At 38.9% G+C, this 25,608-nt stretch overlaps 1 protein-coding gene across 1 annotated transcript; it reads right to left on the reverse strand.

Annotated features, from left to right (window-relative positions):
• Positions 1 to 246: 246 nt before the first annotated feature.
• LOC106871667 (tyrosyl-DNA phosphodiesterase 2) lies at positions 247 to 24,984 on the reverse strand. Its single transcript, XM_014918252.3, has 6 exons — positions 24,222 to 24,984; positions 12,205 to 12,377; positions 7,653 to 7,769; positions 5,549 to 5,759; positions 4,859 to 5,029; positions 247 to 956 (listed from the first exon to the last, which is right to left on the reverse strand). Exons 1-6 carry the CDS (start codon positions 24,363 to 24,365, stop codon positions 669 to 671), a joined length of 1,104 nt encoding a protein of 367 aa, XP_014773738.1. The 5' UTR covers positions 24,366 to 24,984; the 3' UTR covers positions 247 to 668.
• Between the last annotated feature and the right edge of the window lie 624 nt (positions 24,985 to 25,608).

A 25,608-nucleotide genomic window follows, 5' to 3' on the forward strand; every position in this document is an offset into this window, starting at 1 on the left:
AGTCAAATGACTGAAACAAGTAAAAGAGTAAAAGAGTTCAAATGGAAGACAAAACCTATACAGGTGCATGTGTAGTCGCCCTGCTCCCAACACCTATCACTCCTTTATCCTCAGTAATCATGTAAAATTTTCCAGTGTTCTCCAGAAGGCAGTTACTACTCACTTTCAGAAGTACTGTTTTCAAGAAACAATTAAAACAAATGATCTAACAATCTGAAAAGGATTAAATACAAATGACTAAAAAAGTAGAAAAAAAGAAAATCATTTAATGAAGATAATGCAACAGAAATTATTTCAAGTGTGGTCTTTCCCATTTTTCAACCTAGTTCTCATGCAGCACCATCACCTCAGTTCTCTCACACCACTCTCCATCACTACAGAATACTCACCCCAGCTTCCACTCATCATAGCTCATACTCAAAACTATCATTCTAGCTCCTACTCATTTGCCACTCGTTTCAACTTCCACTCATCCTAACACCTCCTACTCACTACCACAACCCATCTCTACTATCCTGACCCTTCAACTCAAGAACAATCATCTAAGTTTCCACTCACCACTACTCCACATCATAGCTCTCACTCAGCACCCATTCACTTACTATTCAAGGCCACTTATCTTCACTCACATTTACCACCACCACCACCCCACCTATCCCTCACTGCATTCAGGCCTCAATGTTTATATGTACCAATAATCCCCAGTGATCACTAGCAAACCGATGACATTTTGGAATGCGTTCAAGACCAACAAGTTCAAAGTATACAGGCTTCAAACCCTTTGGCTGAGAATTACGCATATAGATGCGATCAAACCGGCACCTCGGCTTAAATTTGCCCTCAAAGCCTTTGTTATCATTCCGCTGAGTATCCCACGTGAACTTTGCCTCTGGACGTTTCCCTGTTGCCTCCCAAACATCAGTCACTTGGTTTGGAATTCCTCCCACATTCACCAACTGCATAGAAAGAGAAATAAATTATATAAATTTAGAGAAGAATAATATATATGAAATAGAATAAGCAGAACAAGAGAAGACATGTGAGACATGAGAGTGTTGAAGAGATCACTAAATGTACGATGAAAGAACTTTGACAAAGAAACTAAAATAATAATAATAATCCTTTCTACAATAGGCACAAGTCCTGAAATTTTGTGGGGAGGAGATAAGTTTATTATATCAACCCCAGTGTTTCACTGATACTTAATTTATCAACCCTGAAAGGATGAAAGGTAAAGTCGACCTCAGCACAATTTGAACTCAGAACGTAAAGACAAGCGAAATACTGCTAAACATTTCACCCAGCATGCTTACGATTCTGTCAGCTCACCGCCTTAATAACAACAATAATAAAGCTGAAGTGAAGACCAACTATATAGTGTGTGTGTTTAATTGGCAAAATATGACCACCCACAAGCATAACAATATTTGTTTCAACACATGATTTTACATCAAGAAACATGCAAAACAAATACATAAAGGTGTATGTGTGTGTGTATATATATATATATATATATATATATATATAAACATAATTAAGGGATCAGCAAATATTTGCTTCACCATATACCGAAGTTCAGAAATAGCAGCTAAGGACAGTTAGACTGGCTGACCGAGGTGGATTCGGTTATGCTTTCAGATCTGTGTCGGTGTAGAATGTTACTCGTTCATGCTTGCACAGTTTGCTAGCATAGTCAAATTTACTGCTGGAATACAGTATTGATGACGGAAATTGAGTATCAATCATAATCCAGAAACGCATCTACTGTTAACTTTCGGAATGGTTAGTTTTTCATTGTTTTTTTCTTCTTGTTTTTGCCTTTGTGAGTTACAAGTGATGCTATCTGTGGGATTCTCAGCTTTTTTAGCTGCTATTTCTGAACTTCGGTATATGGTGAAGCAAATATTTGCTGATCCGTTAATTATGTTTATAAATATATATGAGCTTTTAAATAAGTTTTCCACCAATAATGGTGCTTTCATACCGATGGGCTTGGTAAAAATTATTAATTGTTAATTGATTTATTAATTAATAAATTGATAATCCTTTACCCTTTTAATTTGTAATAATTATATATATATATATATATATATATATACAGGGGTTGGACAAAATAATGGAAACACCTTAAAATTTCAAACAAATTTATTTTAATACGGGGTAGGACTGCCTTTGGCAGTAATTACAGCTTGAATCCTATGAGGTATGGACTTGTACAAAGTTTGAATTGTTTCCAAAGGAAGTTTTGTCCATTCTTCAGCTAAAACAGTCTCCAGTTCTTGTAGTGATGATGGTGGAGGATATCGACTCCTTACTTGCTTTTCTAAAATGCACCATAAATGTTCAGTAATATTGAGATCTGGGGACTTTGGTGGCCAGATAAGATGTTCAACTCCACTAGAATGTTCCTCGTGCCATTCAGTAACAACTTTAGCTGTGTGAATTGGTGCATTCTCATCCTGAAAGATTGCATTTCCCTCTGGAAACAGTTCTGCAACCACAGAATGAATTTGATCAGATAAAACATTTAGATAGACTTGACTATTAATTCTGCCATGAAGGGAAAACATTGGGCCGGCAGATTTCCAAGATATAGCCCCCCAGATAATCACAGATCCTCCTCCATGTTTAACATTTGGAAGAAGGCAGTCTAGATCAAATGCTTCTTTTGGCTGCCTCTACATGTATACTCAGCTGATAGTCAGAAATAAAGTAAAGGAACTTGTTTGAGAAAATAACATTCTTCCATTGCTCTAGGGACCAATTCTGTAGGTTTTTACTCCATTCTTGTCTGTTTTTGAAAGTAGTGGTTTTCTGATTGCAGCCCACCCGGGAAACCTGGCTTTGTGCAGCTCCCAGCAAATAGCTTTTGTGGAAACTGGGTTCTCAAGGTGGTCAGTAAGCTCTGCAGTAATTATGGGAGCTGTACTTTTGTGATCCTTTCTAACAATTCGCGTAAGAGTCTGACGGTCCCTATCTGAAAGTTTTGGTTTTTTTCCAGAGTTTTGTTTCAATGAGGAGGTATTCCCCTCTTTCTCAAAGGCTGTCATTACTTTCAAGACAGTACTTCTTGATACACCAAACATTTCAGCTGTTTTTGTTATGCTAGCGCCTGCCATATGAGCACCAACAATTTGACCTCTTTGAAAGTCCATTAGATTTGTCATTTTAATGAATTTTAATTACCTTTTTTCTGATGATATCTGAAAAGAAACAGCAATTTTAGCAACACTAATAATAAAAAAACATCAAAATAAACAAGCTTTTGACGATTTTATAGCTATTCCAAAATTATGATGCTATGTGTTTCCATTATTTTGTCCAACCCCTATATATATATATATATATATATATATATGTATATATAAAAATATAAAAGATGCAGTGCATTCATCTTGTAGCAGAAACAGCTGTAAGCTAATGAAGTTCATAACCTAACTGTTTATTCTTTTGTTATTCTAATTTCTTAGTGCTGTTCTGTATTTGACTGATGCTTTGTTCTGAAAGCATATGTACATTGAGTTTTAACACCAGGTTATTAATATCGCTATGCCTAAATGAAATATTATAGGGTTTCCTGACCAATACTGGACTTGTACTGACCAGTACATATTACCATTATGTCAATTAAAAATTTTTTGAATGAAACTTGCATATCATCATCATCATCATCATCGTTTAACGTCCGCTTTCCATGCTAGCATGGGTTGGACGATTTGACTGAGGACTGGTGAAACCGGATGGCAACACCAGGCTCCAGTCTAATTTGGCAGAGTTTCTACAGCTGGATGCCCTTCCTAACGCCAACCACTCAGAGAGTGTAGTGGGTGCTTTTACGTGTCACCCGCACGAAAACGGCCACGCTCGAAATGGTGTCTTTTATGTGCCACCCGCACAAGCCAGTCCAGGGGCACTGGCAACGATCTCGCTCGAAAATCCTACGGGAGCCAGTCAGGCGGTACTGGCAACGGCCACGCTCAAAATGGTGCATTTCATGTGCCACCCGCACAAGAGCCAGTCCAGGGGCACTGGCAACGATCTTACTTGGCTTGCCGGGTCTTCTCATGCACAGCACATTTCCAAAGGTCTCGGTCAGTAGTCATCGCCTCGGTGAGGCCCAATGTACGAAGGTCTTGCCTCACCACCTCAGCCCAGGTCTTCCTGGGCCTACCTCTTCCACGGGTTCCCTCAACTGTTAGGGTGTGGCACTTTTTCACGCAGCTATCCTCATCCATTCTCACCACATGTCCATACCAGCGCAATCGTCTCTCTTGCACACCACAACTGATGCTTCTAATGTTCAGCTTTTCTCTCAAGATACTTACACTCTGACGGGTATTCACATTGACATTACACATCCAACGGAGCATACTGGCTTCATTCCTTGCGAGCTTACGTATGTCCGCAGCAGTTACAGCCCATGTTTCACTGCCATGTAGCATGGCTGTTCGTACGCATGCGTCATACAGTCTGCCTTTTACTCTGAGTGAGAGTCCCTTTGTCGCCAGCAGGGGTAAGAGCTCTCTAAACTTTGCCCAGGCTATTCTTATTCTAGCAGCTACACTTTCAGCGCACCCACCCCCACTACTAACTTGGTCGCCCAGATAGCGGAAGCTATCGACTACCTCTAGTTTTTCTCCCTGGAATGAGATATGTTTACAAACCAAGGACGTTATATAGACCTCCTTGACTCAAGTTCGAGAAAGGGTGCGTATTATACACAAGGTTTAGGTTTTTCAGAGGTAAAGCCCCCTAAAAATCCCCTGCATATTATACTTAAGGGTGGACTATACTCGAGGATTTACGGTATATATATTTTATTGACGAAATAAAATAGAATTAAAAAGCAAACAAATACCTCTTTCTCTCGTAGGTTCAGATCCCCGCCAAATATCACTGTCCTTTTCTTGTCAGTTTCCAGAACTTTCTTGAAACCAATGTTTAGCTGACGTTGTCTCTCGTTGGCATGGCCAGCCATACTCTCCAGGTGAGTGTTGATTAACAAGACAGGAACATCTTTAATTATGCACTGAACAAAGATAACGGACAACAGAGAAGTCTGTTAGAATACATTTTGGTAAAGTGGGACAATATTTTGACTGTTACATTTAAATTTCGAACCACCACAATGAGGATGCTATTTAGAGAGGAAGGAAAAAGAGAAAAGGAGCAATGATCACTGTGTGGTAAGAAGCTTGCTTCCCAACCACATGGCTCCAGGTTCAGTCTCACTGCATGGCACCTTGGACAAATGTCTTCTACTATAGCACTAGGTCAACCGAAGCCTTGTGAATGGATTGGATAGATAGAGATAGAAACTGAAAGAAGCCTGTCATATATATGTGTGTGTCCCACCACCACTTGACAAGTGGTGTTGGTGTGTTTATATCCCTGTAACTTAGTGGTTTGGCAAAAGAGACCAATGAGATAAGTACCAGACTTCAGAAAAAAGTACTGGGGTCAATTTGTCCAACTAAAGATTCTTCAAGGCATGGCTACAGTCTAATAACTGAAACAAGTAAAAGATACGAGACACTAATTAGCTTACCTCTGTCAATAATAGACACCGACTCATGACACTGGAGAAAAATGGGAAGACTTCTTCAGTTTCGGTTCTTACTTCAGACTCCTTCAATAACGTGACAGTGAAATAGCCAACATCACTGGAAGCAGAAACTCGGTAATCAGGACAATATTTCTTCAAAACTACAAGAGATTCTGGCACAACTTCCTGTAGGAAAATGACATGTGGGTTCTCACTGAAAAAAATATGACAGCAACCATTATAAATTTTATATTATAAATACCTGAATCTTATGAATTATGCAAAACAAATATAATTAAAAAATCACCAAATAGATTCCTTACACAAGCAATGGCGGTATGGTAAGATGCTTGCTTCTCAACCACATGGTTCCAGGTTCAGTCCCACTGTGTGGCACCATGGAAACAGAAAGAAGCCCGTCGTGTGTATCTATGTGTATTTGTGTTTGTTCCCCTGCCATTGCTTGACAACCGGTGTTGGTGTGTTTACGTCCCCATAACTTAGCGGTCCAGCAAAAGAGACTGACAGAATAAGTACTAGGCTTACAAAGAATAAGTCTTGGGGGTTGATTTCTTCAACTAAAAACTCTTAGGCACAGCTGCAGCATGGCCGCAGTCAAATGATTGAAGCAAGTAAAAGAATTACCAAAATAAAGACAGACCCAAGCCATGACTTTTTGGTCATTTACAAAAAGAAAAAAAAAACCCCATTAGTTTTGCTCTGAAGGTTTTAAATATCTTATAGAAAACACTATAATCCTTTAATTTGGAACAAGGCCAGCAATTTTGAGGAGAGGGTAGTAGTTGATTACATCAACCCCAGTATCCAACTAGTACTTATTTTACTGACCCCGAAAGGATGAAAACAAAGCCGACCTTGGAATTTGAGCTCAGAACATAGAGACAGATGAAATGCTGCTAAGCATTTTGCCTGGCATGCTAACGATTCTGCCAGCTCACAGCCTATAGTATTTCTATATTAAAAGAGTACAGTCTGTTCAGTTTAACACAGGCACATGTGTTAGAAGAATTCTATTCAATGCAAGACCGAGGAGTAGACATGGTGCTTAAGACAACCAATTGTAAAACCATCTTATTCAAACAATTCATATACATCATCATCATCGTTTAACGTCCGCTTTCCATGCTAGCATGGGTTGAACTATTTGACTGAGGACTGGCGAACCAGATGGCTACACCAGGCTCCAATCTGATTTGGCAGAGTTTCTACAGCTGGATGCCCTTCACAACGCCAACCACTCCGAGAGTGTAGTGGGTGCTTTTACGTGCCACCTACACAGGAGCCAGTCCAGGGACACTGGCAACGATCTCGCTCGACTGACTTTTCACGTGTCATTGGCACAAGTACCAGGGACGCGAAGCTGCGGCACAAGTGCCAGGAAGGCGACAGCATTTACTATTTACAGAAACCCTCAATTTATGTAAACCATTTTGATACCAACTCACCTGAGTCTGCCTCTGGGTCTGAGATACAAACTTCCTATCTTAAAGTGGTCTAAATTATAACCTCCCATCAAAATTTCATGTTAATTTCAGCTTAATAATGACAGACGCAAGTGTGGTTGTGTGGTAAGAAGCTTGCTTCCCAACCACATGGTTCTGGATTCAGTCCCACTGTGTGGCACCTTGGGCAACTATAGCCTCAGGCTGACTAAAGCCTTGTGAGTGGATTTGGTAGATGGAAACTGAAAGAAGCTTGTTGTAATATATATACACACACCCACATATCCATGTATGTCTCTCCCACTACCACTTGACAACTGTTGGTGTGTTCATGTCCCTGTAACTTAGTAGTTCAGCAAAATAGACTGATACAATAAGTGTTAGGCTTAAAAAAGATCTCGGGTTGATTTGTTTGACTAAAATTCTTCAAGGCGGTGCCCAAGCATGACCGCAGTCAAATGACTGAAACAAGCTAAAAAAGAAAATAAAGTTATGTCATTACATTCATTATTTTGAAAAATTAATCGAAATAAAGGCAATGCATTTCAACAAAAATGTGGCTTTTGAAAAGTTTAACACAGAAAAACCTATCTGAAACACATTCTGCCAACCCATCAAAAAAATGATTAAAAAAAGAAAATTACTTGGCAATGACTTGACATACAGCTTTGGTTCTTCTCTTCAGATTATTGGTGTCTAAACCATCAATGTTCCAAGACAGGAGACGAATACGTTTATCTTCACTAATTGCAGCATTTTGTCTGGATTGAGGATACATCAAAAAAAAAAAAAAAAAAAAAAAAAAAAAAGGAATTATGATAATGTTGAAACAGTGATAAGAAAGTAGGGAGCCGAATAGTAGAAGGTTTTCAGAGACGAAACTCCACCTCCACGCCAGCATGGACAATGGACTTTAAATGATGATAATGTTATATAGATAGCTAGCTAAATAGATAGATACACATACATATTATATACATATGTTTGTTCTTTCATTTAATCCATCTGGTTTTTTAAGTCAGCAATGGCTCAGCTGTCAGGAAATTGAGGAAGGATTTTGATGATCAAATGCACTTCCTGTTACGAACCATTATCTGTTTTCTTTCTTTAAGTAAAGGGTTTTTATTCCAGAAGAATTCGAAAGCACAGAAGTAGTGCACCGTTTACTGACAGGAAATGTCAACAAACATCATCAGTTGCAGCTTAACCACAAACAGTGATGTTACTGTCAACAACTCAGAATAAAAGAACATCAATCCTGGTAATTTGTCAGGTGGCTATGAGGTAAGAAGCTCACTTCCCAACTACATGGTTCTGGGTTCAGTCCCACTGCATGGCACCTTGGGCAAGTGTCTTAAACTATAGCCTTAGGCTGACCAAAACCTCGTGAATGGATTTGGTAGACAGAAACCGAAAGAAGCCTGTTGTAGATGTATGTGTGTGTGTGTGTTTTTGTCTCCACCATCATCGTTTGACACCCAGTATAGGTGTGTTGTGATCCCTGTAACTTAGCAGTTTGGCTAAAGACACATGGAATAAGCACTAGGCTTAAAAAGTCCTGGGGTCGATTTGTTCGACTAAAACCGTTCAAGTGGTGCTACAGCATTGCCACAGTCAAATGACTGAAATAAGAATATAATTTCGTCAATATGATGGGGAAAAACGCCCAAGTTGCCACTGGCATAAAGGGAGGTAACTCAAATATAAATAAAGCAAGCTATTATTTCTAGTTGAATTTCTGTCAATAATTCAATGCTGCATATCTCCAGTATATGCAGGTTTGGTGCACATTAGCACTTTACTGGAAAATAAACTATGCACCAAACTTGCATAAGTTGATGCTGTGCAGCAATCAATGAATTGCAAACAAAGTAACTTGGCAGTTCAGCAAAGAGACTGATGGAATAAGTAATAGGCTTACAAAGAATAATTATTGCTGGGGTTGATTTGTTTGACTGAATGCGGTGCTCCAGCATGGCTGCAGTCAAATGACCGAAACAAGTGAAATAATACCTACTTGAACTTCATACCACAGCATGGCCAAGTGTACTTGGCTTGACGGGTCCTCTCAAGCACAGCATGTCACCAGTCATAGCCCATGTTTCACTGCCATGCAGCACAGCTGATCAAACACAGGCATCAAACAATCTACCTTTCACCGAGAGAGAGAGAGAGAGAGAGAGAGAGAGAGGCCCCTTGTTGCCAGCAGGGATAGGAGCTCTCTGAACTTTACCCAGCCTAATCTTATTCTCATAGCTATGCTCTTGGAGCATCAACCTCCACTACTAACTTGGTCACCTAGATAACAAAAGCTATCTACTACCTATAGCTTGCATCCATAACAATTGATGGAGTCTATTTTCTGCACATTTTCAGCATTTATTGTACCAGTGCATCTTCCACATACAAAAGCTAGCTTCCCTGTTAACCTTCCTCTGATGTTGCTGCACCTTTTATGTGTCCAAAGCTAACACTGGGTGAATCTTATGGAGATTCTACCTACACCTTTTCTACAGATTGAGCAGGGGCATCTACCTGAAGGGATTTGTGATTTGTCTTCCTTCCTACTTACTAAGACTTTAGTTTTTGCTAGGTTATCTCTAAGGCCCTTTGATTCTAGACCATTCTTCCATACTTGAAACTTCTCTAGTTTAGGCAGTGATTCAGCTATGTGAGCAAAGTCATTAGCACAGAGGAGCTCCCAGGGGCAGCCTGTCTTCAATTCCTCTGTTATTACCTGGAGGACCATGAACAAGAGGGGGCTGAGCACCAATCCTTGGTGAACCCCTACTTGTATCCTGAATTCTTCGCTGTACTTGTTGCCCACCCTCACTTTACTGGTAGTGTCCTTGTACAAGGCTTGTATGGCTCTCACTAACCACTTGTCTATCCCAAGTTTCTGCACCGACCACCAGATAAGGGATTGGGGACCCTGTCAAAAGCTTCCTCCAAGTAAACAAAAGCCAAGTTCAGAGGTTTATCGTTGGCTAGGCATTTCTCCTGCAGCTGCCTTACCAGAAATATAGCATTAGTGGTGTTTCTACCTGGCACAAAATCCAGCTGCATCTCACCTAGACTAACTCTCACCCTAATTAGTTGGTCTATGACCCTCTCCATAACTTTCACCCGGGTTTGATCCAACAGTTTGATACCTCTGTAATTATTTCTATCTAAGGCATCACCTTTACCTTTGTAGCAGTTGATTATGGTGCTGCTACACCAGTCATTATGTATGACTCCTTCATGAATCACCTGATTTACAATATGGGTGACTAGACCATAATCCAAACCACCAGGTATTTTAAGCATCTCAGCAGTAATTCCTGATGGGCCTGGTGCTTTCCCTGTCTTCATATTCTTAATTACTTTATCTACCAAGATACTGTCAATCCAGATAGCTGGTCCCTCAACTGGGTCAACATTTGGCACTCTCCTTCTCCCATTCATTCTCCATGTTCAGCGGTCTTTCATAATGGCATTTCTAAGCCTCTTTCTTTGTAGAATCATTAAATACAAGTGTACCATCATCCATGTAGACACATTTCTCTTTTATGACATCACAATTTTCTTTCAAACACTGTCTAGCAATCTGAAATACTTCAAGTCTTTGATCCTTATGTCACTGAACATTGGCAAACTACTTCTTTTCTGCTTCCCCCCTGGCTAGTTATACCCGACTCCTAGCTTCCTTTCTGGATATCTGGTAGTTTACCGTTGCCCCCACTCTTCCAGGCCGGTTTCTTTGCTCTAATAGTCCTGTCTACAGTATTGTTCCACTCTATCATTACCCCAGGTCTGGAAGGGACTTGGCACCAGCAACAGATTTGGTCTGTGGCACTCAGCAAACTGTCTCGCAGGAATTCCCAGTTGCCCTCTATGTCAAAAGTTTGTAGCTCCTCCTCCCTCTCATTGAATTTCTCTATTAGGATGTCCCTAAATCTCTGACCACATAAAGGGTCCTTAAGCTTCCAAATCCTTCTTTTCCAGATTGGTCTGCTTCTTGGCATCCTTCTGGCCAGGAGACTGAAGTCACTAATGACTAGTCTATGCTGGGGGGGGGGGGGGGGGTACATTCTTCACCAGGGAGGGTCTTTGTATTTAAGAGCAACCATGCATCCCACTGACTGGTGAGAATGAAATCCATTTGGCTAGAATAGTCACCTGATGATAGCTTATCAGGTGGCTGGCTGGTGTGCTGAAGTTGGTCTTGTAGATCGAAAGGTTATTTGCATCACAGAAAAGTGGTCCTTCTGTTCATTTGGTAGGCAGATATAATTGTAGCTATACTATTCTGCAAGACTAGCCTGATTTTAAGCACTATCACACACTCTGACTACCTCTATGACTTTATCCACCCATTTATCTGCAAGAAGTATGCCCACACCACCTACTCCGTCACTGTTACCTTCCCAGAAGATTTTATACCCATGTGTCTTGCGTGTGAGGAATCTGGCTGAAGCTCCTCTCCACCTTGCCTCTTGGATGCAACATACAGCAACACACCTCCATTCAAGCATCTCTGCAATCTCGTTAAACCTATATTTCAATGTGCCTACATTTACAGTCCCAACTCTGAAAACTGGGAAAGGGACGTGGGAGGGAACATGGGAAGGAGAGATGTTATTCAACACCTGAAAGGAAGGTTTCCATGATCGTTTGATAACAAATATGTCACAACAGTTGTTCTTGCTTTTAACCAATCATCATTCAAACATGTTAAAATTTTTGCCTCCACTAGGGGTGAGAGTAAGGTAAGCATTGTAAATATAAGCGTTACATTTTCCCTTTTCACTATCACATGTATTGATGTTTTTCCAATATTTTTCTCAAATTAAACACATTTCATGGAATGATGATGCTGAAGTAACACCCACGTGGTCCATTGGTAGATGAAAAACAACAAAATAAATTGTAATCTAAATTTTTACCCCCACCGTCACTTTGAAGCTGCAACCTGTTCACTGACAAAACTTTGTGCTGCATCACTTTTGTGAAGTTTTGTCAGTGAACAGGTCACAGTTTCATTTTGCGTCAAGATATGATGATGTCAAATAGCAGGGCAAGATGTGAAGCCAAGCCCCATGTCAAAATTGTCCAACTCATGCCGGCACGAAAAGCAGGCATTAAATGATGATGAAAGTGAAAACAAAATGGAATTTTTTTCAACAGCAAGTTATTCAAATTGTTAACACTTACAGCAAACCTTGAGGCTCTAATGAAACTCGTTTCCTTTTCTTTTTAGAAGAATTAATTGCATTGTTTTCTTGAGGGTGTTTTGGTGTATTTTTGGGTGTTTCTTTACTATCACTGGTGCTGTTCTTATTTGTATTCTCACCTCCATTTTTTTCAAAGTAAAAGTTTACTGCACACTACGGAGAAAGATGAAAGCATTAATAATTATAAATTGTAACATGATTTTTGTTGTTGGATAGCAACTGTTTCCTATCTGCTAACTCCCAGAAAGCATGAAAAATAGTTAATATTTCCATCAAACTTTGCTTCTGTTACATTTATTTTAACCCCAAAGAATTCCTCTCAACACATGGCTATGTTACTTCCCTACTACCCCTGCTCGTGATCAGAGACACACATATTGTCAGCCACCAAGGGACATGTTTAAGTGGTTAAGGTCAAGCACCTGACAAGCAAATCTGTGATATTGAGCAGAATATTTGCTATAATGATATTTCTGCTTCAGCAACTCAGCACTGAATCTGTCTGAAATGTAATGGGAAATAGGTCAGCTTCAAAATACTGATGTCCAGGTCACAAAAGCAAAGTTTGAAGGATATAGTAGTGATTTCCTTTGATTTCTGGATAGAAGCAAATAAGAAATAGCACTTACTGATGAAAGATAAAGAAAAAAAAAGTTGTACAGTGTAATGAAACATTTAGAATTAGAAATTTTAAAGTTGATAGAATGGTGTATAGGATTATCTTGAAATTTCATTTTATTTACAACAGGAACCACCTCCATTAAATTATTTGAACATTTGAAAACATTTTTAAATAAGTAAAATGCATAATGTATATGTGGTTGTGTATGTACATGTCATTTTTTGCTTTTTTACTTGGCCATGCAATGGGACTGAACCAGGAACCATGTGGTTAGGAAGCAAGCTTCTTACCACATAGCTTTTACTTGTTTCAGTTTTTGCACTGTGGTCATGTTGTGGCACCACCTCAAAGGGTTTAGTCAAACGAACTGATCCAATTCCTTATTTTTTAAAGCCTGGTATTTCTTCTATTGGTCTCTTTTGCCAAATCACAAAGTTATGGGGATGCAAGTAAACCAACATTGGTTGTCAAGCAGTAGTGAGGGACAAACATGACACAAACGCCTGCAAGTACACAATGGGCTTCTTTCAGTTTCCGTCTACCAAATCCACTCACAAGGCTTTGGCTGGCCTGGTGCTATAGCAGAAGACACTTGCCCAAGGTGCCACATAATGGAACTGAACCCAGAACAATGTGGTTGGAAAGCAAACTTCTTACCACCTAGCTACACCTGCACCTATCATTCATGTTAGTTTAACATTCACTTTGCCAAGCTAGCATGGATTCGATAAGGATATATTTGAGGTAGAATTTTACAGCCAGGTGCTCTTCCCGTTGCCAACTTTTACCTACTTTTCAAGAAATATTCTTTATCCCACAAATCTCCTCTTCTGCTTACTGCTCTTGATGCATTTATCCAGCCCCCCCTTCATCCACCTCTCTCTTCTCTCATTATACTCTTACTAAAGCTTCTCCACCTCCTCACACTCTCTAATCCCCCCCCCCCCCCCTCTGATCTATCTTCACAAACCCGCCTCTAAAATTATTCTGTTTTGCATTCCTCACCTATTTCTCTCTTGCATGTTCCCTTCCTTCACACCTTCCACCCATATTCACCCTTATAGGGCATAGCACTGGATGCTCATTACTCTTACCACTCTCTCTCACACCTTTTATCCTTTACAGCTGACCTCAATCCCTTTCTCCATTCATTTGTCCCTGCAGTTTATAAAGGGTAAGGGTAAAGACCCTCTTCGGTCATGAATGACTATGGGATTGCACCTAGAAAGTAACCCTTTGAGGCACAAATCCGGGCAAGGTTGTTTATGGAAGACTGGCAGTCACCCATACCAGCCTCCCCTCTTCATGCCACCAGTGTTATCCAAGGGAAAGGTAAAGGGGCCAATACAGCTTGGCACCAGTGATTGCGCAACTCATTTCTACAGCTGAGTGAACTGGAGCAACGTGAAATAAAGTGTCTTGCTCAAGAACTGTTGTGTCTCGTCGACACTTATGTCCTTTAAACTCACTGGATATGCCACTTAATAACATGGACTTATAACAAGGTTATAACAATACAAATATAAATCAAAAACTGTCTTCACTGACAGTGCGCATGCACCTTTATATGGTTTAGGACAGTTGACTTGCTATCTCACAGGGGTGTCAGGATATCACCACAAGAGCACAACACAGCTTGGTCTGGGAATTGAACTCACTACATGATTGTGAGCTTGACACCCTAACCACTGAGCTATGCGCCCTGCAGTGTATATATACTGTTACTCTCATCATACTTTGGCCTCTTGTCCTCATTTGGGAGCATCAGACCTTTCTTCCATCCCTTTAGTCTTGCAAGTTATAACAGCACCTCATTAGTGCTGATGCCATGAAAGAAATGCCAAAACTGAGGCACTGGAGCATGACAAAGCCCTCTGAGTTATTGGATCCATGTTAAATTATCCAACTCACTGCAACATGTAAGATGGATGCAAAATGACAAGAGTGATGATGCTGACACACACACACACACACACACACACACACAAAGGTCGGCTGAAAAGTTCATAGGCTGCCCAAGATTCTCTCATGGAATGTGACCAAACGAAGTTTAATTTTCAAAACAGTCCCCTTTGCAGTTCACACACTTCTTCTATCGGTGTTGCAACATTTAGATCCCATTGGTGGAAGAAGCTTTCATCTTGTTGGTCAATAAAGTCATCAACAGCAGATACAACGTTATCACCACTGTAATACTGGTTCCCAGCCAAGTGTTTTCTCATGTTGGAGAACACAATGATAGACAGATGGGACAAAACCTGGAGAGTAAGGAGAGTGATCAACCAGTTTAAAAACCACAGTCATGCACAGCAGCCATTGAAACCAATGGATTTGTAATCTGGAGCATTGTGTTAATGAAGCAAAACCCCCTTTCATAAGTTGTCTCGAGCATTTTTGTCTTGATAGTCCTTCGTAACTGCTTCGGCAAGCTGGTATAGTACTCTCCATTGATAATGTGGTCCTTTTGAAAATAGTTAACACATTTCCTTTTGTGTGCCAAAAAACTGAGGCCATCACCTTCCCAGTAGATGAAACAACCTTGACTTTCTTTGGAGCAGGTGAGGAGGGGTGTTTCCACTGCATGGATTGTCTCTTTGTCGCTGGCTCAAAGTGATACACCCAACACTCATCTTGGTATAGGAAACATTGAAGGATACCAGCTGGATCTGCCTCAAACTATGTCAGATTTTCCCATGATGTGATCAGGTGTCAGAAGACACGACACTGACTGAGCAGTAACTTTTGTCATGCCAAGTTCATTGTGCAGAATATTCTCAACTCTCTTATGAGATGTGCTAATAGCATTGGCTATTTGATTTATAGCCACTTGCTCGTCATCCATCACCATGTGGAGAACACAATCGATGTTTTCCTGTGTGCTGGCAGATGAAGGACACCCAAACAACGGGTCATTTTCAAAACTCTCCCTTCTTCTCTTAAATTCAGCTGCCTACTTCTGCACAGTTGATTAAGCAGGAGCGTCATCCCCTAATGTAGCAACCATGTCAACATGAATGTCATTGGAGGGCTAAACCTTTTTTCTGCAGGAACTTGAATACACCACAATGCCAAATTTTGTCCATTTTCATAGTTACATTAGTTACAAGCTCAACAGGGTCTTCTTTCCCCGCCGATCCGTCCAAGAGTTACATTTGTCCATTTTCATAGTTACATTTGAAGCCTTCTTTGAACAGTGAAATGTCAGTTTACCCAAAAAGAAACAATGCATTTATTAATAAAAAGTGTTGAAATTATTGCATGGAAGATATCACAGCTCTAGCATCACTCTTTCATAGTCAGCCTATGAACTTTTCAACCAACACTCGAATATACAAACCAAGCAAATTAATATAAAACAACTAGATAATTCTTTACACTTTAGCACACTGGTTCTTAACCTGGAAGTGGGTGTCAGTAATTTCCAAGTGGGGTGCAAGCCCTTGAGAAAAAGCAGGAATTTCTCTAATCATATTTGTTATTCTCTAGATGAGAGCATTGGCAAATAATGAGAAGTTTATGAAAAAATGCAAAAGTATTGCCTTATACCTTTAGTTTTTTTTATTCCACTATCTTAGCACCGCTTACCATTTTCTGTACTTATTGACCCCCACCCCCCATATACCTTAAAACCCTCACTAATTCTGAATTGTAGCTTTAACATTTGTCTTTATTTTGTAATTTTCTTCATTACAACAAGACTCGGGTTAAGAATCACTGGTATAAAGCTTAGATATCATTATCTTGTAAAGACAAACACCTTTTGCAGTTAAGAAATTACAAACCAGTTTGATCCAGTTTTCATATACATCAAATAATGTGATTCGTAAAAATTAAGAGACGTGCTGAAACATTATCAAATCATTATAGTAACATACTAAGAAATATTAACTTAATTTTAAAAATTGAAAACAATTTTAAAATTTTAGGAAAATGAAAAGTATGATATATTTAAAAATAGGAAATAAAACAAAAAGTATGTAGTGAGTTCTACTATTGCTCAATTTAATAAAGTCTCAAAAAAAATTAAAACACAGATTGGAAAAATAAAAAACTTTAACAATAAAACCCAAATTTTTAATGTTAAATGTTTGTTAAAAATATAGTAAATTTTTTCTAAGGAAAAAAATTATAATATAAAACCAAATGTTAAACTAAAATTCAGATTTAAATATTACAGAAAGTACTAGGTAAAACTGAAAGCTATGCAAAATCTTTTCTTTTGTGAAGAAAAGATTTTAAAAATTTTTTCATACAAATAAATACAATATTCTATTGTACAAATTTTTCGTATAATTTTAATTCCAAATTTTTTTGTTTTAATTTTTTCAGAACTTTTTACTCCAAGCATTTTAACTTGGGCCTTGACACGTGCCTTATCTTTTGTTAGCATATTTGTGTTGTCAACTGCACATCAAATAATCCATGAGTATAAAGAAACAGAAGTATCTTGACAAATATGTTTGATTTAGATTTGTGTCCCTCTAAAAGGGTGACACAGAAGTCTCCCAGTGTGATAAGTTACAAAACTTTGAGCAATAATAGAATGCAACCCTCATGTTTGGAACTCCACTTGAGGACAACACATCCTGCTCTTGCAGACAAGCCCAAGGCATTCTTTGAAAGAAAAAGACATTCCTTGAAGCAAGCTAAGTTGGACGGTAGTGGGGCATTTAGGCAACAAACTTCAATGGTTGTTGAGGATTCCTATGAGATTGCCATGATGATTACAAAGAGTAAGAAGAGTCATAACATCGGAAAGTCTCTCATAAAACCAAGTCTACTCCGTGCAGCAGAACTCATTCTGGGGAAAGATAGTGCAAACAAGCTTTCCCAGATTTCACTATCAAACAATACAGTCAAGGAAAGGATTGATGACTTGTCTCAAGACACCAAAGATCAAATTCTCAATCAAGAGATTCTCCTGTTTTTTGTCATCCAGTGTGACGAAACAACTCACATCACTCAGTATTCTCAGCTAGGAGGAAGCATGGAAGTAAAAAGGTTAAGAACCACTGGTTTAACAGATTGAGATTACTTTATCAAATGCCATGCTTGTCTATTCACATTGTTTTGAATTAATCATGCAAATATCTTGTGACTGAAATTTCAAAGATTAGTTCTAGAACATCATGAACTGTGTCTTTATCAGCCCCACCACCTCCAATGCCGTCCTCAGAACATGACTCAGCCAATTCATCCACGTTCTCTTTATATCTATCTCTAGCTCTGTTATTATTACTTTCTTGTGGATTCATTGTTTTCCTCTCTTAGTGATATTGCTGCTCATACAATGAACTTTTCTCATCTCCCCTTTCTAGTCTCCTCTGCTGTTCCACGTTCATTATCCATCCCCCAAACCCTAACAATATTCACACACGCAATATGCACCCTTCCTTTTAGTTTCAGTGAGACTCTCTTCCCTAATAAGCAGTCCACTTAGTTCCCAGGACTTCATCCATATGCAACTATAATATATATGTAAAAATAATTAATAAATATTGATTTCAAATTTCAGCACAAGGCCAGCAAATTGGAGGAAGGGGGTAAGCTGATCAGATCAATCCCAGTGCTCAATTGCAACTTATTTTATTGAATCTGAAAAGCAAAGTTGATCTTGGAGGAATTTGAACTCAGAGCATAAAGACAGACAAAATGCCGCTAAGCATTTTGCCCGGTGTGCTAATGATTTTGCCAGCTTGCTGCTTTAAGATTGGTAAAAGCTGATTTCAAATTCTGGCACAACGCCAGCAATTTTGAGAGAGAGGCTAAGTCAATTAGATCGACTCCAGTGCTCAACTAGTACTTATTTTATCAACCTTGAAAGGATGAAAGGCAAAGTCTAACCTGGCGGCATTTGAACTCAAAACACAAGGACCAACAAAATGCTGCTAAGCATTTTTCCCAATGCGCTAACTGTTCTGCCAGCTCGCTGCCTCAAAATTGGTAAATATTGATACATAAATATTAATACCAGATGTTTATATTTAAGAGAACAGACTACATATTTAAACATTGCTTTACATACAAGACACCTGGTTTATTAGGTATTTGAGCAACAACTGCTGTAGTTTTGTATTACTACCCTCTGCCGTTTAACTGTTAAACAAACAGTAGCAACACTTAGTCATAGTAGTAGTAGTAGTACCATCAGCTGTTGTCCAGACATATAGATGCACTGTTATAATATCTAATTATAATATTTCTGAAATGAAAATCAGTGAGCTGGCAGAATCATTAACATGCCCAGCAAAATGCTTAGTGGCATCTTGTCCAACTTTATGTTCAGAGGCTATCATAGAAGACACTTGCTGAAGGTGCCATGCAGCAGGACTGAACCTAAAACCATATGGTCGGGAAGCAAGCTTCTTACCACACAGCCACATCTGTGCCTATATATACATACACACATATTTGTATATGTGTGTGCATTTGTGTATGTGTGTGCATTTGTGTATGTGTGTGTAATTGTGTATGTGTGTGTATTTGTGTATGTGTGTATTTATGTATGTGTGTGTGTATTTGTGTCTGGCAGCCCCACTACTTGACAATTGGTTTGTTCATGTCCTCCTAATTTAACAAGTCAGTAAACGAGACTGATACAAAAAAACAGATCAGATTTTTAAAAAAAACAACAACAAACAAACTACGTACTAGGGTTGATATTCATTTGACTAAACCCTTCAAGGCAGTGCCCCGGCATGGCTACATCCAATGACTGAAACAAGTAAAAGGTGAAAACTGATTCTTCATTAAAAAAATACAAAGAAAAAAATTGTAGACTGTAAAATGGCTGAAAGAAATGCAAAGCAGCCAAACAGAAATGGACAGGGTAAAAAAAGATCTGTTAAGACTGTTCATACTGAAATGACTTATTATGTGAGCCTACGTGACATCTGGGGCACAACTGAGCCAAATTAGTAGATGGAGCAATAACGGTATTTATCTATCTTTAACTTGTTTCAGTCCCTGGAAAGTCCCTATGGTGGGGCACTGCCTTGAGGCCAAACTCAGATTCATTTTTTTCCTTTTTCTTTTTTTTAAGCCTGGATACTTATTCTGTTGGATGGTTATTGCTGAACTACTGAGTCACTGGATGTAAACAAACCAGCACAAATCATGAAGCAGATGCAGGGGACAAAATCAAAGACACACACATTTTATTTAATAACAGTTTGATGCACAGTCTGTGGAACCTAGTTGGGTTCATTTGGTGAACCCACAAAGCTTGAAGTTATGTGAAGCCGAACCAAAATGTTATTAAAGAATATAACTCCAACCAATGTGTTGAGTGACACTTTCTTTCATTTCTCCACTCACTTGCACACACACACATATATATATATATACATATATATATATATATATATATATATATATATATATATATATATATATATATATATATATATATATATATATATATAAATGCGCCCGAGAGAAATGTTGGACATAAGAAGTATCAGATGTGGCGTGCAAGAGAGACGTTTGCATTGATATGGTCATGTACTACGGATGGATGAGGAGAGCTGTGTGAAGAAGTGCCACTCCCAAACAGTTGAAGGAATCCGGGATAGAGGGAGACCCAGGAAGACATGGGATGAGGTGGTAAAGCATGACCTTTGAATGTTGGGCCTCACAGAGGCAATGATGAAAGACTGAGACCTCTGGAGGTATGCTGTGACTGAGAAGACCCGGCAAATAAAGTGAGTCCACAGCTGTAACCTATACCAGTGTCACATAAACAGCCCACTCAAAAGTACCTTGGATTGTAGGGCGACATGCTATGCTTGGGGAGACCTATTGAGTTAAGTACATCAACCTCAAAATCAAATGGAAATTGCAGCTGTGATCCCCATGCCGGTGGCACATAAAAAGCACCATCTGAACATGGCCGATGCCAGCACCGCCTTGACTGGCTTCCATACTGGTATGCATGGGCAACTGCTGGTCTTTCGTAAACAACCTTGCCCAGACTTGTGTCTCAGAGGAGAACTTTCTAGATCATTCATGACCAAAGAGGGTCTTTATGATCAATTGATTGATAGATAGATAAGATATATAGGATTCAATGGAATCTAGGCAAATCAACATGTAGCAAACCCCATTTGGTGTTCTTTTGTATATATACCCCCCCCCCCCACACACACACAACAGGATTCTTTCAGTTTTGAAATCGACTCACTGTAGGACTGAACCCTGTGTTTGGGAAGCAAACTTCTTACCCCAAAGTCACATGCTACAAATTTATGCAGAAGAGGAGTCTGTGTTAGTAAAAGACCCCCTTTAGTCATGAATGACAAATGGATTGCATCTAGAAAGTTCCCCTCCAAGGGACAAGTCCGAGCAAGGTTGTTTATGGAAGACCAGCAGTCACCCATGCATATCAGCCTCCCCACTCCAAGTTACCAAGGTTATCCAAGGGAAAGGCAAAGGTTGATACAGCTGAGTGAACTGGAGCAATGTGAAATAAAGTGTCTTGCTCAAGAACACAACACAACCTCACAATTGTAAGAGTGACGTTCTAAATCACTGAGCCATGCAACTGTGTTGGTAGGGGTATGTAATGTAAATGAATAGCAAATGCTGAGTGAAAAAATTTTGCTGTGTCATCGATGAATGGAAGAGAGAAAAAGAACATGGGGAGAAAACCAGTGAGGGGCTGGGATTCACAGATAACCATCTCTCCTCACATTATAAAACTTTCCCTGTCTTTTCTACCCATTTACCCAGTCCAATCCTCTATTCACCCACCCCTTACTCTACTTTGAGGGTATGACATCCCCACCATCATCTCTCTCATTCTCCTCCAACTGGAGGAGAGTATGTTTTCAACAGCAACACATTAATCTCTACCCTTTACATATTCTTTTAATCTGTCATCAATTGGCACTTCCTTCAATAGGACTCCTCCCTAGTCGGAGGGACTTTGTCTTTTTCTAGGAAGTTATTTAGTGACCACACTGGTGCTGGTGCAAAAAAAAAACAACAAAAAAAAAAAGCACCCATAACACTCTGTAAAGTGGTTGACATTAGGAAGGGCATCCAACCGTAGAAACTAAGACAAAACTCCTGACTAAGGGAGGTGGATTTGTATTGGTCAAGAAAAAGTACAATAGAGGGATAGAAATAAGTGTCTTGCTATAGGAGATACTTGGCTACCTCAGTTGGAAAAGAAAGGAGAGAAAAAGACAAAACCAGAAAGGAAGATAGACAGACAAAGTGAGTGAGAGAGAGAGAGGGCTGATGGTGGAGATGTAAGACAAGGTGGTGTGGGTGAGTATAAGTGGTACAGAAGATTGGGTTGGGAGGATAGAAGGGGTGATGTTTCATAAGGGTGTGATGGTTAGAGATGGGGGCACAGGTAACTGTAGCAAGTGATAGGAGTGGCTCAAGGGGTTGGGGGTCTATGGTTGATATGTGAGGGCACTGAGGCTTATTGTGTGTGGTTAGGAATGTGAGGTAAAGTGGAGGGATGGCATGCAGCCAGCCATTTTCCCCATGGGTTAGGGAAGAGGGCATTGGAAGATGGGTTGTTGAGGGGGATGATGGGAAGGGACAGATTGTATGTGTGGAGGTGTGTAGGGGGTATAGACGTAAAGAACAAGCCTGTGTATAGTCTGATTTAGCTGGGCGAATCTTCTCAAAACAAGGAAATCACAAGATGTCTCAATCCATTGTTAACTTTTCAGTGTCACAAGGATCGATTGTCAGGCCGTTATTAAAGTGTATTTATTGGTGAATCTTTTCAAATTTATTTCTACTCCCCAACACATACTTCTGACAATAAAAGGATTCCAAGATATTTGTAAAGATCTTCAACAAAGTAAATTGTGTATCTCTTTTTGAGATGCATACTCAACTGTTTCTTTGCATATGTGTCCCATTATTTCCTCAAGGCTTACCTTCATTTTTTTCTTGTTCTTTACAACTGAAGGTTCTAATTCGTTTACCTGGTACTGAAATGTTTGGGAACTTTTTTTTAATGCTTTAAGAGCCCATGTACGCGAAATTTTCGGAGCACTTCTATACTTTTTTTCAACGTGAAAACTATCAGAAAGTTCAATTAACTCATTATCTATATCCAAGATCTCTTTATAATCTTGATTTCGCAATCGAATTTCTGTGCTTTGTGAAAGCATACCACGACCAATACCTCTAAGATTTGCTGACGCCTCTTCGCAATCACTGCCTGCATCATCTTTATCTGAATCTTGACCATCATTTGGAGCATGCAAAACAAATTCAAGTTCTTGTGCATCGTGAATTTCAGCTACGAATAATTCGGAATGCTCACTTGTTTCGATAATGTTCAGTATTTCTTCTGCTTCCCTCCCGACATCAAGATTTCTCTTCAGCATAATTGTTTTGAAAATGAAACGATGCAATTATAAACTTTTTAGAGCTAAATGTAAAAATATATTCATTTTGCAGTTAAGTAATAGACCCTTGAATATATTTAACAGTAAAACAATAAAGTAAAAAAAGAGCAAAAAAATAAATAAATAAATGCAACTGTAAGTGAAATATGAATTCTATATTCCGAAATGAACACTCCGATTTCCAGTGTATGATTTATCATATTCAAGGGAAAAACACTTGATAAATTAAAACTTCCAAAATAATTTTGGTTGAAATATCATTTAAAATTAAAAGACGTAAGTCGCTGAATTAAAAATTTAATTAAAATTTGGGATTCTATATCACTAAAAATATAGAACATAAACTTACGGTCTATAAAATTCACTCGACCAGATAAGAATGACTACTGAAGGAAAAGTTCGCAGCAAAATGTTGAATGAAATTATAAGGTCAAAGTTGCCAAATATCGCTAGAGAAATTGTTAGATATTAACCTATTGGTGTAGGTTTTGAAATGAAAGGTAGAGCGGTTAGATTTTTAGAATTATTTTTCTTTGGTAAAGTTTTCCGTATGACATATTGGGCACTAATGGGTTAAGCTAACAGCGGAATAACAAACAAGTGGGTTTAAATATCTCACTATGATAGGATATGCACTTGCAAGTCTCTAAAAAAAGTTCTCTAAACAGTGCAATTATTTAAGAAATAGCTAATTTTGGGGTTGCCAATTTAGTCCCAAGTCAAAGTACTTTTTTATATTTTCATTTTATCTGACAGGTCATTTAAATAACGCACGTGCTTTGTAGCGCGTTCAGAACAACAAACTTCGTTAGATGGCTAGAGGTTTCCGTTGTATTTTTTAAACAACAATAGCAAAAGAGAAAGTGTTCGTCTTAACATTTCCTTCTAAAGACAAAAGCACAGCAATAAACAAGTGGTTTTAAATATCTCATAGTAACAACAACAACAACAATAATAATAATAATAATAATAATAATAATATACCCCCCCACTTACCTGCAAATCCCAAGAACAGTTCTGCAAATAGAACATAGCCAGAGCAGAGTCAGTCCCCGTTAATTTGACAAATTCATCACATCTCTCTTTACATTCAGCTCCACTGGGAAGCTGGCTTTCATCTTCTTCACTGGAGTCTGACATTGTTAGAGAAACTGCTTTTAATTTACAATGGTTTGCGCTAACAGCTCAGATTAAAAGAGAGAAGACCGACAGTGTTTGTTGTTCCAGTGACTTATATACCTTCGTCACAAATTGACATTTAGATTTATCTCCCTTGAATAAATAGAGTACATTTGTAAATATCTCATTTTGCTTAGTCTTTCTCCACTTTATCATTTCACCGCCAACTCTTATCTGGATCCTCTCTCCCTTTTCTCAGTTTTTTTTTCCTTTTCATAAAGCTGTTCTGTATCATTTTTCATTATAATTTCATGATCCACTTGGATGAACTAGCGCAACCAACACTAATAATTTGACTGATACTCTCTTCTTCTTCTGTCAATTCCACAAAAGACGAAATACTAAGTTGACCACAGTGGGATTTAAAATAAAAAAATAAAAGGTCTTAAGTAAATACCGCAAGACATATTACCCAATTCTCTACCGATTCTGCTAATTCACCGTCTAAAATTTGTCCTTTGACCCGTTTTTCTTATTTTTCATTCATTTAATATAAATGTAATCATACATGGAATGAGACAGAACTGTTTACATTATCAGCTTATCTACAATTACAATGCACATTTAAACTCTGTCTGTCGTTATGTATGTATTATGCATGTATTATGTACGTACACAAGTACTCACGCACTTGTGTAGGTATGTACCTGCGGACGTGTATAAGTACATAGGTACTTGTGTCAGGTTACTCTCATGAGTGTTACTGGTAACATGGAATCCAGCAGAACCTGTTGCAGGTCCGTCGTCGGTGACTAATCTAGATCCACCCCCAACACAAAGCTTGCCTGGTGAGGAAGGTTCCTAAAAACCCAGCAGGATTAAAAACAAAACCTGTCAAAGGGACGGATGAATTCTGTGTAGGTTCACCAAGTATCTAGCAATAGACGGACACTCAGGAATTCCAGGTTGGTGTCTGACATGTTGAAAGACCTTTGAGAGTGAGGCACCTCTTAGCTTTTGCTAAAGCATGTCTCTTGGATAAGTCACTCTGATATAAAACCAGATATGTAGGGAATGGTGTTGAACATTTTTGGGATTTTTTGCTTGCACTTAAATTCACTCCCACAATCTTGAGCCTGTAATCCATATTAGCACCGGATGTTTTGTCCTGCCTGTCTCTGTATCATGTCGGTAGTGTGAGGAGGGTCTGTGAAGTGCAGTGCAAGTCTTATTGGACCTAAAATTGTAGGTTGTGCAATCACCA

Source organism: Octopus bimaculoides, chromosome 25, assembly GCF_046866305.1.
Source record: "Octopus bimaculoides isolate indiv1 chromosome 25, ASM4686630v1, whole genome shotgun sequence".
Classification (NCBI taxonomy): Eukaryota; Metazoa; Mollusca; class Cephalopoda; order Octopoda; family Octopodidae; genus Octopus; species Octopus bimaculoides.

What these genes read in the sequence shown, in the direction of transcription:
- LOC106871667 (XM_014918252.3), bottom strand. Translation starts at nt 24,365, where the DNA reads ATGTCAGACTCCAGTGAAGAAGATGAAAGCCAGCTTCCCAGTGGAGCT. An exon ending in GGTGTCTATTATTGACAGAG is followed by an intron (nt 5,030 to 5,548) that starts GTAAGCTAATTA and finishes ATCTTTGTTCAG; the next exon opens with TGCATAATTAAAGATGTTCC. An exon ending in TGAACCTACGAGAGAAAGAG is followed by an intron (nt 957 to 4,858) that starts GTATTTGTTTGC and finishes CTTTCTATGCAG; the next exon opens with TTGGTGAATGTGGGAGGAAT.